The sequence below is a fragment of the Eschscholzia californica genome, unplaced genomic scaffold (genome assembly GCF_041429995.1).
Source record: "Eschscholzia californica isolate CP2 unplaced genomic scaffold, dmEscCali1.0.p SCAF_4, whole genome shotgun sequence".
In the NCBI taxonomy this organism is placed as follows: Eukaryota; Viridiplantae; Streptophyta; class Magnoliopsida; order Ranunculales; family Papaveraceae; genus Eschscholzia; species Eschscholzia californica.
Window position 1 is genome coordinate 7,572,741 of NW_028238461.1, and position 13,786 is coordinate 7,586,526.

At 37.3% G+C, this 13,786-nt stretch overlaps 2 protein-coding genes across 3 annotated transcripts; one reads left to right on the forward strand and one right to left on the reverse strand.

Moving 5' to 3' along the window:
* Positions 1–28: 28 nt before the first annotated feature.
* LOC147542207 (secretory carrier-associated membrane protein 3-like) lies at positions 29–6,108 on the forward strand. 2 transcript variants are annotated; one of them, XM_086636330.1, is made up of 12 exons: positions 29–355; positions 1,661–1,777; positions 1,863–1,925; positions 2,064–2,097; positions 2,225–2,347; positions 2,968–3,030; positions 3,150–3,243; positions 3,639–3,684; positions 4,066–4,133; positions 4,500–4,548; positions 5,203–5,268; positions 5,677–6,108. In XM_086636330.1, the coding sequence occupies exons 1-12, from the start codon at positions 296–298 to the stop codon at positions 5,761–5,763; spliced, it is 870 nt and encodes a 289-aa protein (XP_086492456.1). In that variant the 5' UTR covers positions 29–295; the 3' UTR covers positions 5,764–6,108. The 2 variants fall into 2 exon arrangements, with proteins under 2 accessions (XP_086492456.1, XP_086492457.1); XM_086636331.1 differs by lacking the exons at positions 4,500–4,548; positions 5,203–5,268; positions 5,677–6,108 and having other exon boundaries at positions 102–355; positions 4,066–4,137.
* Positions 6,109–7,439: 1,331 nt separating this feature from the next.
* On the reverse strand, positions 7,440–11,198 carry LOC147542208 (internal alternative NAD(P)H-ubiquinone oxidoreductase A2, mitochondrial-like). The gene is made up of 8 exons (XM_086636073.1): positions 10,221–11,198; positions 9,661–9,874; positions 9,395–9,555; positions 9,239–9,304; positions 8,992–9,155; positions 8,782–8,896; positions 7,981–8,160; positions 7,440–7,850 (listed from the first exon to the last, which is right to left on the reverse strand). Exons 1-8 carry the CDS (start codon positions 10,806–10,808, stop codon positions 7,695–7,697), a joined length of 1,644 nt encoding a protein of 547 aa, XP_086492199.1. The 5' UTR covers positions 10,809–11,198; the 3' UTR covers positions 7,440–7,694.
* Positions 11,199–13,786: the final 2,588 nt, after the last annotated feature.

Below are 13,786 nucleotides of genomic sequence, written 5' to 3' on the forward strand. Positions count from 1 at the left end.
AACTAAAAAACTTTTTATGATCACCCGCGGGTGATCATTCTGTTCCCGCGTTAAGTATATATTATTTCCCTCAGTTTTTTAAAAATAAAAAAAGAAATTTCATTCCAAAGCCCTGACTTGACCCGCTGACGGCAAAACAAATTCTCTTTCTCTCTCTAGTTTCTCTCTCTAAAGTCTAGACGATTAAGAGTCAAACATCCCTAATTCTTGAATTGCTCGTATCCCAATTTTAGCTCTCCATTAAGCTTTCTATTCTAATTTGTTATCGAATTTGATTTCTAGCGATACACTTCTCATGGCTGGGCGTTTTGATAGGAATCCTTTCGCTGAAGAAGAAGAAGTTAATCCTTTTTCTGTGAGTTTTTTCTTTCAACTCTTTAGGTTTCTTCTGCAATTTTTGTGTGAAGATTTATTGCTTTGATTAGGTCAACTTGATAAATTAAACTGGAGAAGCTTTGTTTTTCTAAGCTAGTAGTTTATATGCTTGTTTGTTGGTTGCTTGATTGATTCAATAGTTATTTCTTAATCAAATTTGTTGTTTGGTTTTAATAATTGTGAGATCTAAGTTATTTGTTTGATTTGTCGGTGGATTGGTTAGACACAATTGGGGTATAGAAGAAATTCTTTGGTGAAGGTTTTTTTTTGAGTTAATTTCATATGACGACTAATTACTATCGTCTTGGATAAGTACTTCCGATTTGTATTACTAGTAAAAGGGGGTTAGTCAAGCTTTATTAATCTGGAAAATAATTACTGATAAACTTGACTTAATTGAAGTTTGAAAATGAATTTATGATATTGGAAGTCTAGAAATGTATAAGGGTTATCAGAAGCATAACCAAATGAGTAGAAATGTTTTTGGCACAAGTTAAGTTGTTTTATAAAATTGAAAATTAAATTTTTTTTAATATCCGAATTTTATTTCTAATAATCATATCTTTTCCTATAACATGTTTAAAGAGATGCATCTTATCTTTTGTGAAAGGATTTTTAATTTGAAAACGTATTTTCATTTTTATAAAGAGGAGATGTACAAAATTATTTTTACAATGTTGAAAAACCAGAAAAAATCTTTGTGTTTGTTGAGTTGGAGAGTTCTTTGTCATAATCAATATGTTCTTACGCTCCTAATGTGAAATCTTTATTAGTTACTCAATGAAATTACACAAAGGCTTGTCATATCCTGGGAAACAATTTGCCTAGTAACCTGCCAGTAATTGCAATCGAGAGTGAGGAAGTAATGTTTTAAGAACAATGTATCTCATACAAGTTTCAAGTCTCTGATCTCCATCCCTCATTTTGTATCTTCTTAAATTGGTATCTATTCTCTCACAATACGTGGAATACATGCACAAAGTATTTAGTGCATGTCACTGGACACATTTAAGGTTTAACTAACAAAGTGAATCTTGTTTTGTTCATATGATTGTGTTTTCTTGTTTCTTATGCAATAGTACTGTTCAACTCTACTATGCTGTTTTTGGGTGTTTGATCCTGTGGTTCCTAGCTCCGAACTTAAATCGATCTCTATTGAACTTGTTTGTGCTAAATATATATAATTTACTTCAATATAGTCTTGTATCATCAGCATACATCCACATGGTAATTTATTACATAATTTTTTGCGTTTTTGAACTTATCTTGTTGGTCATGTTTCCAGAATCCTGGAAGTGTCCCTGCTGGCACAAACTCGAGGCTTTCACCTCTTCCCTTTGAACCTGTAGATTTTAACTATGATCGCGGTGCAACAACAGATATTCCTCTTAGTTCCACAAAAGTAGGTGATATAAACAATTCTTTTTGGCGGATTTTTTTGTGAGCTAAAATTTAGTTCCTTATATGGTCATTTGATCCATCTTTAGGATATAAAGAAGAAGGAGAAGGAACTCCAAGCTAAGGAGGCCGAGTTGAACAAAAGGGAACAGGTACATCCTCTATATAACACATGTTATGGGCTTGGTCAGATTGTTTGCTACTTGATTCATGTATAATCACGGTTATTTACGATTCTGTCTTTGTTGTAATCCTAGTAATGACTGTTCAGTGTTCTTGATGTTACGCAGGAAGTTAGAAGGAGAGAAGAAGCTGCATCACGAGGTTTTTTTCCTTAATTCTGCATGGACTTTATTTTTAGATTTTTAGTTCCTATGTCGTTTGTTCTGCTGAGTACTGAAGTAGGTTATGTTGTAGTCTAAAGTAGAGAATTTTTCCTTTTGTTCTGCAGCTGGAATTGTTCTAGAGGAGAAAAACTGGCCACCATTCTTTCCAATAATTCATCATGATATTGCGAATGAAATACCAATCCATCTCCAGAGGTTGCAATATGTTGCATTTGCCACAATGTTAGGTATGCTACCCTGTGATATTTATAGATCAGTGCTGCTATTGAAATTATCCATTAACTACTATAAACAGAAGTGCCGCTACATTATCCCAATTATCAAGTTTTGTCACTTTTGTGCCTCTGCCACATACTTTATTCTTTAAGAAGAATTATTTACTTCTTAGCAAGATAACTGACTAATGACTAAATCATATTATGTATCCATTTTAGATACTTGGGTTCAAGTATTTGGACAAGATGGAATTCCTTAGTTATGTTACAAGGGATCAGTATTCTTGACGTAGCCCTGGTACCTAGTGATTTCTTCATCATTAACCATAATTATAGCCCTCAACTTATCCAGCAGAAAAACTAATCAAGGAAAGTTATCCACCTTATTCATGAAACTACTACACACTTCCAGTTTGTTTTTCATTTCAATGGGATGAGGATCCCCTCTGCCTGCAACCTTAAGATTCGGTTTAGGCTTGAGGCATGAGTAGATATCTGGTTCTTCGATTTTTAGTAAAAAAAGCCACTCGTCGTTACGATAATGGAGTCATGACCTTGGATTTGTTGCAGGCTGTTTCTCAGTTCAGTAGCTTTTATTGACAAGCATTCTTTTTTTTAATTATTTTGTGCAGGATTGGCAGCATGTCTTCTTTGGAATATCATCGCGGTTACCACAGCCTGGATTAAGGGGGAAGGTACTTTAGACTTCAGATGCTAACCCGAAACTACTTTACTTCCCTCATGTCGAGTTCTTGACTCTATCATGATAGCAGCTCTCATACTCACTATTGATCTTGGTCATCTCTTACTATAGGTGTTCGTATTTGGTTTCTTGCTGTCATCTACTTTATCGCTGGAGTTCCAGGAGGCTACTTTTTGTGGTACCGCCCACTTTATCGTGCCATGAGGTACTTGTCTTTACCTTTCTGAGTGTAACATTTTCCTTTACGTCTCCCTTTTTTAAGGAAACAGGCCAAAAGTGATTTTTTGCCAAAGAATAAAAAGAGAGCCAGCCACCCAGGAGGTGGGCCTCACCTAACAAACAATAAGGGATCATGCACTTATAACATCATGTTATTAAAATGTCAATAGAGCCCTCCTGGGAAAAAGTTCTCGCTTGGATCACTTGTTCCAGTATGTTATTTTCTCTGCAACTTATTGAACTGCAGTCTCCCAACTCAGACACACATGCATGCAAAGACCCATGAATTAAGTTTATATTTTCTTGAGCGTATAATGGTTAGACATAGTCCCTAAGTAATTTCTTTGTTTTGAACTTGATGATGTCATGTTATTATTTCAGGACTGAAAGTGCTCTGACTTTTGGGTGGTTTTTCCTTATTTACGTGGTATAGTATTTCTTCTTTTGTTGATGTATGATTATTAATACTTATATGAGTAACTTAAGTTTGATTGCCAGTGTTGTAGATCTAGAGTTGAAAAGTTAGTGAAGAAAAGTTGAACTTGGTTGAGCCAGTGTTCATTGATTATTTTCTCTCATAACTCTTACAAGGAAAAGACCTAGAATCCTAGATAAATAGAAATTTATAAAGACTATAACAGCCTTACATTAACTATATATGAAGTCATAACTTCAACAACCAGAATTATACTTTTTTTTTTGAGATCGCCAGAATTATACTTTGTTTATCTATATTAGAGAGAATCTTATTACCTTCAAGAATAACTGAATCCTTTACTTCTTTTTATCTGGTTTTGTTTCCTAACAGCTTCACATAATTTTCTGCATCTTTGCTGCGGTAGCTCCTCCCATTATTTTCAAAGGAAAATCTCTGACGTAAGTCCCTTCTAATATGGACTTGTTTGGTTACGTACTAGTCGTTATAAGAATAAGTCCACGGTGATGGGGTTTAATCATAGACCACTAGGTTTTAATCTTAACGTGAACAAGCTTTGTCACCTCTGTCACCGAATAGGCGAATATAAGGTTGCTTTAAGTTTCTATCTCTGGCTTTATGCTTCAACGTCGAACTGGGAAGAGGTAAGCTAGGAATTACAATAGGCAGGAAATGTTGGAAGTAGAACTATTCTTTTTAATTGAATGAGACCGTTAGTCAAGTAAAGCAGTGACAATATGCTCTAGTCTTTTTACTGCATAATTCTTCTAATTTTAACTGCTTGCTTCGTTGATTTTATGCTGCAGTGGTATCCTAGCTGCAATAGATATTGTGGGCAATAATGTTTTGGTTGGGGTAAGTTGGATGCTTCATATGTTTTTTTGCTTGTTTAGTATCACTTCATGCTAAGATTTATCTTTTGTGCTTACTATAATGTGGATTTGAAGATGTTGAGTCAAATAGGGTGGATGAGAACATGAGTTTAGATCATTGGGAGGATGATACTATAAAACACAAAATATTTAACTACATTAAAATCCTTAGGGTTGGCTAATGGGCCACCAGGGCCTCCTATTCACACCACTATCTGTAAACCAACCATTGGCTTAACTATTGTAGTGGTCCTCTTTATGAGAAAGGTCTCGAGTTCAAATCCAAGTTCCTGTATGTCGATTCATGTAATTGCTAAAATCGTATTACTTGCTACTCAAATAGTTCAATCGGATTGCAAAAACTGATTTCAGCCGCTTAATGATTCGTTGTTTTAAGGAATGGTACGATTTATGTTGAACCATTTTGTAAATCGCAGAATCATGAACGAAATAGTTTTCCAATACAAGATATCTTCGAAGGAAATTGAGTAAAATAGTATTTACCTGAATCACTAGAAAGGGATCCGTGAAATAATCATTTTAAAGGAATAGCCTAGTAGGAGACATATAAATAAATGTCTTATGATATCTTGCAAGTTTTGATTACTTGATAGTATTAACCATCCTCATCTTTCAGATCTTTTACTTTATTGGGTTTGGGCTCTTCTGCATCGAGTCGCTTCTCAGCATGTGGGTGATTCAGGTATATATATCGTTCTTTGTCTTCTATGGATCAAGTATTCGTGCTTGTCTGTCTCATTTGTACTTTTTCTTTCTAGTTTGTCTCTCCTGTTCTATGTGAACCCAAGGGTGACAAATTGCTGATATATCCACCAGCGTCCAAATGCTTGGTCTCAAAGTTGCTAGTGACGGATAGTGGGTCAAAGCAAAGTTATATATTCAATATTACATAATACATAATGAATTAGTCTAATAAATCAACTAAACAACTAATCAACAAATAGAATATAAAAAAACCTATCTAGCTAACCAAAGACTTAGTTTACCATGAAGAACCCCTCATAGATTGGAGAGGGTCTTTGATATATAGTGCTCTTTTCCAAACCCTGAACGTTCTGTCCTAACATGATTTGTTACTTGTATCATGCAGCAAGTATACATGTATTTCCGAGGTAGTGGAAAAGCAGCAGAAATGAAGCAGGATGCAGCTAGAGGAGCCATGAGGGCCGCTTTTTGACTTTTAAACTTGGACAGGCGACATGGAGAAATATATAGGTTGAGGCAGCAGAAGCTTTGGTTTCACACTTGTTTGGTAATTGTATTCACTTTTTAGTCTTAGATGCTGCTGTTGTCTCAATTATATTACCAAAAAAAGACTTTCGATAAGACATAAGTTCAGATGTTCCTGTTAGGTCTTCTTGGGAGAAATATATATATACATATATGTGTATATACTTATGTCTTTTGTGTGTGTGTGTGTCTATATATTTGTATATGTATATTGACAAGAGGTAGTTATGATTTTGTGAATGCACACATAATTTTGAGTTTTTTTTCCGAAGGTTGGTTTTTTCTGTTGTCATCCTTAATGTTAATGCTGTTTTTAGTTTTAATTTGATTTCTTAAACCTGTGGCTGTGATTGGCCGGCACCCATTGGGTTTGACCCAGTCTGAGGTGGACCACGGGAACCGGATACCCATCACAAGCATAGTGATTAATGGGTGGTAAGTGGTCACTGGTCAGAGGGCTTTGACTGGGTAATCGCCCCGTTTTAACCCGAGTGGTCAAGCCCAATGGGATTGACCGATTGGCCTAACCGATATCGCTACCCGATAGATGGGGCCCTTTCAGGAAATGATCCAACTGTCTATATAAGTGGCATGTCAAAATATTCTCCTAATAGTTGGATCATAAAACCTTAGGGGTTTTGAACTCCTCTTCCACAAGCTTCTTGACTGTCTATATATACATACATATACTATTTATTTTTTTAAATTGTCAGCGTGCATCGAATGCTTGATTTCCTTTTTTTTTTAAATGAAATGAAAGGAATGCTTGATTTCTAAAGTGGAAGACTAAACTTCTTACCATTCCAACCAAGGGTTGCTGGCGCTATAAATACATCATTAACACGAAGGCTCTCTGATTACTCTCTCTCATTTTCTGGCCATTCTACTCTGTATTAACCTTTCTTGCTCTCCTCTTTGTAATTTATCTCTCTAGTCTTCTAGAAGTTTATTCTATCTGTGAGTTACTATGAGTGTCAATCTCAACTTGCAAGATTGTAACTTCATTTTCTATTCAGACGAATAAGAAGGTAATGATAGCAGGAAGGTCACCGAAAAAGGTTGTTTCTTTCGCCTTTTAATCGTCAACTTGCTGAGTTCCTCTGTTACATATGAACCATGTGATGATGAATATGTACAATTATGGGACTTTGCAGCTTTTCTGATGTTTTTTTTTTTTTGGAAACTCTTTTGTGATGTTGTGCAATTTGTGGTTTTGTATCACATTGGTATTTAAGTATTTCAAAATTGAACTTTTATTGCTGTCAGCCCGGAACCGACCTGCCCGATATTGAGGAGATTCTTCCAGTTATCCGCTGACAAATGGGTAATGGTCCATTTCTAATTTTGCCTGGATCGGACCGAGTAATTGAATGGACAAAATCTTGGTTCCCAATCGAGACCGCCCTGGGAAGTTAAGGCGCACAAGTAACCCGATCGGACTGATTCCCACCCCTACCTCCTGGTTAAAAGCTCCATCCAATTTCAAGAAAAATGTTAAAAGCTCCTTCTTTCAAAAGAGCCACTCCTACTTTTTTGTTTGACTCAAAATCGGCTCGAGTACACCAACTTCAAAGGGGCCAAGTACTTTCTCCTTTTCTTCCTCTTTGGTTTTTCGTCGCACAAACCTTAAAATCACAAACTTTATTTCTCTCTTGAAGTACCACCCAAGGACCACAATTCAACTATCCTATGAGAAATTCCTGATATAACGCCATTCGGCAAAAATAAAACAAACAGTAGAAAAAAATTCTTTTAGTAGTTGGGTTTTCTATTTGGACAACCTGTGAGATGAAACTCTTATGTCTTTCTTATAGCAAAGTATTGAAATTTCTATAAACTTGGCATTTTAGGAGCAAGCAATGCCAATCATTATACTAGTTACCCTATCCGGGAATTATCTCGACCAAAAACAAATGTGGTTGCCCAGTTCACAGCTACATAGAATCTGTTCCTCCAGCTTAGGACACGCGTCAAATATGCCGAACGCCAGATCAGCCAGCTCACAAATCCAGCGTGAGACACCCCTTTCGCATACTGTTGATGAGAAATACTCATTCAGTGATCTCATTTTTCATCGAAATGATGTTTACTTTTGTATTAGCCGGGTAATGAATATGAGGTTGGCAGAACAAATACTTCGTCTAATTAGAATGTAGTTTATTACCTTAGATTGGCGTAGATCGACTAATGCTTTGTAACCACCGACAGAAGCCATGCTTCCAAGATGTTTATACACAAAAGGATATCCAAGTGAAATATCTTTTGCAGAGAAAGCTTTGCCACCATTCTGCTTTCCTATGTTGTTGAATAACTCCACTAGAAACTTTCCTTCTCTTTCCGCTACCTGTGTTCCAATGGTGCATTGTTCAAATTAATTTTGTGGTTACAAAAAGTATATGACTTGATAGATGTATGAAAATGGAACTTTCGTTACTCGGATCATAAGAAAACTAAAGCCTAAGATGGGTTTTCGAGGAGACTAAGCAAAATGGATCCTAACAAGGTATCAGACCCTTGTTGCAACAGATAGAGTGCAAAGTGTTCGGCATATGCATATCTAACCCAGTTATGGTTGGGCGCTGGCATTGTGGAGACTGGAGAGTATTGTACTATCCCACATTTTCTGTGCATATTGGAATTTAGAAATTGATAAGGCTCGGGGGCTGGGGCTGTTGTCCAGGGCATATCACAGGCACCCCAGATCAGGTTATAATAGGCATGTCCGAGCGACTTGGGCTTAGAAATTCAGGTTCCACAGTTTGATGTTTCGGATGGAGACTGGGTTCTGTCTGGTGAAGTGGGTGCGCACCTCATTGAGATGCCCCGTGAACCAAAGGTGCACGGGTTGCTTACTTCAGATTTGGGCTGCCACGGAATTCCCTTGTTAAACCAGTTTTTAAGGTAGCAAGGCACAGAGTTGGCTTCTCCAATTAGAATATGAAAGAAGAGGATTAAGGAATCGGACCTGAGCTAGAGCTGGAAGAACTTGTTTCCCAGTCTCCTCAAGGAAACCAGCACAATCACCAATAGCAAATACATCTTCGACAGAAGGGACACGCAACCACTGATCGATACCTATCCTGCATAGAGTCATTGCGAGCACACTTGATATTAGGGATATCCAAGAGTATAAGAACGAGAAATGTGTTCAATTTATAATGCCAATTGAAACTACCTTCCACCGACTGACTTGGGAACATCTAAAGATTTTACAAACTCTGACGGGCCGACACCAGTAGACCAGACTAGTAACCCATACGGCACTTCAGTCCCATCGTTCAGTACTATCTTCTTTTGGTGCACCTCTTTTACTATCCCTTGCAGAAGACGAACACCAGACTGCCAAAAATTTCAACTTTTATAGCATTTAAACGACCTTTGAAACAAAGATGACATACACAGATAAGCTTAATATGGTTTACCATTGTCAAGTGCTTGATTGCATATTCCTTTAGCCCCACATCGAACGAGGATAAGATCTCATTTGCCTATTGTACGAAAATCATATATAAGAATACTCATTTGCTTCTGTATCATCCTGTTTAATAGCAAAAGATGGTACTTAATTAAATACTCACCTCTATGAGTGTGACATGGATGTCGTCTTTGATATGAGCATATCGTTTGTGAACATCGTTAACGATAAAATCGCTTAATTCACCACTAAACTCCACGCCAGTCGGACCACCTCCAATAACTACGCAGTGTAATAGTCGTTTCTTTTCTTCTATTGATGTGCCTATTGTCATGTTTTCGGTTTTTCAAAAATCAAAATACTAGTCCAGTACTAAGATTGTCACATCTCAGAAAACAATAGAATATGAATCGAAAGAGAACGGCTAACCTGGGTTTTCAGCTAGCATCAAGTTCAGGAGAAGCTTCTTCCTTATTTCTTGAGCATGGTTTACTTCACGAAGGAAAAAGGCATGTTCTTTAACTCCGTTAATATTAAACGTCAAAGCATCTGCCCCTGCAGCAATGACGAGCTTATCGTATGCAACTTTGAATCTATATGGTTCTTGAGGTAGTCCACCGTTGCTTACTGTCTCACAATACACCTGATACAAGAACAACATGAGAGAATTTCTCTTCTAGGCAAGACAAAGAAACTGGTTTTACTACAGGCATATTCATTAGTAGGCTGGTATTTTGTTATCAAAGTCAGATCTGAAATCTGACTCAAGGAATGAATTGATCCGAGTCAGAATTCAGGTTGTTTGTTTTTGTCTGGCCCGTGATGTCTAACTCGTCTGAATGGCTGATTTTGGCTCCATTTGAGTAAGACGATTCAGACCTTGAACAAGTCAGACCTCAAAGGGGCCAGACAAGTCACATTTAGACAATATGTTAAATACAAACACCACCTATGTACAAGAAAGAAAGCACATGGAGAAGCATACTTACTTGGTGATTATCCGTATCGACTTTCAAACAATTAGCCAGATAAAAATATGAATTAGGAGAAGTAGCCAACGCTGATTGTATACGAGTGACTGGTTCAGTAACGGAACGAAACTCCAATGTACCAACACAAGTTGAAGCAAGTAATGGTGTAAAAACCATATGATTCCTTGGAGAAATACAAACAACATCGTAAATATTCGTGTCTAATCCTTTAAGAAATCTACAACTAGCCCATCCAGTACCTAAAACAACAACCCTTGGTTTCTCTCCTGACTTTGTTGCTTCCAAACAAGGTAACTTTGTATCATTATCTTGATCAACCTCTGATTCATAATCTTCTTCAATCCTCTCTGCTGATTGAAATTGATAATGTGGGGTTATTCGAATTCCTCTCGACCTAAAATTCATCTGAAACATCGACCCGTTAGTGACGGGTAGACTTTTCGGACTACTACGTGTAATAGTAGCATTTTCAAGTATAGAACCTCTGAAATGACTAATACTTTTCTCAATTCTGTAATTGTTAATGACACTACTTCTTGATTGTTTTAAGCTATTAGTAGATCTTGCAAGCCTTGCCCATACCATTATGAAACTTACAGAAATTTGCGAAATTCGCTTCGAGCTTTTATTCAAACTTAAATTTGAACTTTTGTATGGAAATACAAATATGGCAACTACTAGCCAACTACTAATAGACTAATCAGATCAACTGTTCATTTTTTTAATGTTTTCAGATCTGACTTGGAGACCAAGAAACCTCAAACATTATTTATTTAAACAAGTACCTATAGATCTAGATCATGTCTAGATACTTTTGCGCCCTTTTTAATTAATTCTCCAGAGATTGGGGAAGCAGTTACATAGATATTTATGAGAGCAAAATCAATCACGAAATGTGAATTGCCTTGAAACTTTCTATAAGAGACTAAAAGAAGAATATAAAACCCTAAATTTGAATCTAATAAGGTCTCAACTGGTTGAGAAGAAAAAGAAACTTAAAATTCTAAAGAGTTATTTCCTTTTTGGCCTCCTACTTTGTACCCAGCTTCCTTCTTGGTCCCATATTTTTTATAAATTCAAATGTGACTCCCTATTTTCAAGTAAATGCCATAACTACCCTTCCTAATTTCAAAATAAAATATTAAAAAGGAGATATTTCCACCTCACATCTCTCTTCTCCGACGAAGGTCGCCGGTCGAAATTTTTTCGATCGGCGACATTCAAACATAACAAAAAAAAACTCTCATCTATCTCTCTCTAAATACTCCAGCGAAAGGATTTTCCTTCACCGGAGGTCTGTTCGGAACAGACCTCCGACGAAGGGAAACCCCTTTGCCGGAGAGTTTAGAGAGAGAGAGGAGAGTGTTTTTTTTTTATGTTTGAAGGTCGTCGGCCAGAAAAATTTTCGGCCCGCAACCTTCGTCGTAGAAGAGAGAGGTGAGGTGGAGAGAGAGAGATAGGCGAGGTAGAAATATCTTTTTTTTTTAATATTTTATTTTGAAATGAGGAAGGGTACTTATGTCAATTACTTGAAAAAAAATGGTCAAATTTAAATTTATGAAAAATATGGGTCAAAAAAGAAACTGATCACAAAGTAGGAGGTCAAAAGAAAATAACTCAATTCAATCTGACATGAATGGAGTACAAGCCAAGTAAATTTTGAAAACTTCCTTATTTTTTATTCACACTTTTCCTTATGGAATTTATTTCCTCTAGTCTTGCACACCCTTGGGAGTTTTCTATAAAAGTGATAATATGAAGGGTTATTTCCCTAATGGCCCCTTACTTTGTGACCAGCTTCCCGCCTGGCCCCATACTTTACGAGAAATACCCATATGGTCCCCTTCCGTTATAACACCGTTACTCTCTCTCTTCACAATCTTTTCTCTCTCCTCCAGCATGTTTTCTCTCTCTGCCACCTCGTTAAAACAAGCCACATCATCGTCTTCACCGACGGGTCGCCGGCCGGCCAAATTCCGGCCGGCGACCTTCAAACTTTTTTTTTTCTCTCTTCTCTCTCTCTCTAAAAAAAAAAAAAATTTTTTTTTAGATTCTCTACTCTCTCTCTCTCTCTAAACTCCGGCGAAGGGGGTTTCCCTTCGCCGGAGTAGGTCTGCTCGACCTTGAACAGCTCTGTTCAAGGTCGATTTCGACCTACTCCGGCGAAGGGAAACCCCCTTCGCCGGAGTTTAGAGAGAGAGAAAGAGTAGAGAATCTAAAAAAAGGGAGAGAAAAAAAAAAGTTTGAAGGTCGCCGGCCGGAATTTGGCCGGCCGGCGACCCGTCGGTGAAGACGATGATGTGGCTTGTTTTAACGAGGTGGCAGAGAGAGAAAACATGCTGGAGGAGAGAGAAAAGATTGTGAAGAGAGAGAGTAACGGTGTTATAACGGAAGGGGGCCATATGGGTATTTCTTGTAAAGTAGGGGGCCAGGCGGGAAGCTGGTCACAAAGTAGGGGGCCATTAGGGAAATAACCCTAATATGAATCACTTTCCTCACTTGATGATTAATCTATGGAACTCTAAATCACATATACATTAATAACATGTGCCTTGGCTATTATGATGATAGAATGTCCCAAAAAACATAGGACACACTAACATGTACCTTCCCTATCATGAATCTGCACGTAATTCGTGATAATCCTTTCAGAAAATATGGGCGAAATTCAGTTGACATCCGATGTAGACGACCAGATTTTGTCCAGCAATACGAGAGAGATAGAAACATAGGATGAAATCTGATCCATGTACAAAAATTAGTAATAAAAAAACAACAAAATGAAAAGTAATATTAAATTGCGCAATGGACTGTGAGTAAACTAAAGAACTTGTCTTTCTTAAGACTTTGTTATGAACCAGCAAGACAACAACTAGAGATAATGAACTTGCAATAGATGAAGATACAAAAATGGTGGAACAAAGGCACGAATACTACTCGTTGTCCAGAAGACTTAAAAAATCTCTGCTACTAGTGAATTAGTTAGGTATTGCTTTACAGTATCCGACCGAAGTACCCTATAATTCAACTATTTTATATCAAGAATTGAAGAAGCAAACTTCGTTCTTGATCTAATGGTAGTGGAATGTAGTTATGGAGGTGCAGTGGTGGTGGAGGCTTGGTGATGATGGTGGTGGTCGTGGAGGTATAGTGGTGGAGGTGCAGTGGTGTTGGAGACGTAGTAGTGATGGTGGTAGTGGTGGTGGAGGTTTGGAAATGATGATGGTGGTGGTGGCGGAGGTACAATGGTGGTGGTGACGGAGGTGGTGGTAGTGGTGGAGGTGCGACGATGGTGGTGGTGAAAGTTTTTTTGTGGTAAAGCGGAAGTAGACAAGAACAGAAATTGGTCAAGTAATATTCATGTAACCATTGAACTCAAGTCACTTCAGTTCGAAGTTAAACGCAAAATATATGAGCTTTAAAAGAAAGTAAAATTTTAACTCTGGTGAAGTAAGAACATTTTGCGTGACCAAAGTAAGCCACAACGGTCTGGGCTTCGCAATTATGGAGGTGCTTATAAAATACTTTTTTTCCTTTATTATCACCCAATATATATTTTGAGT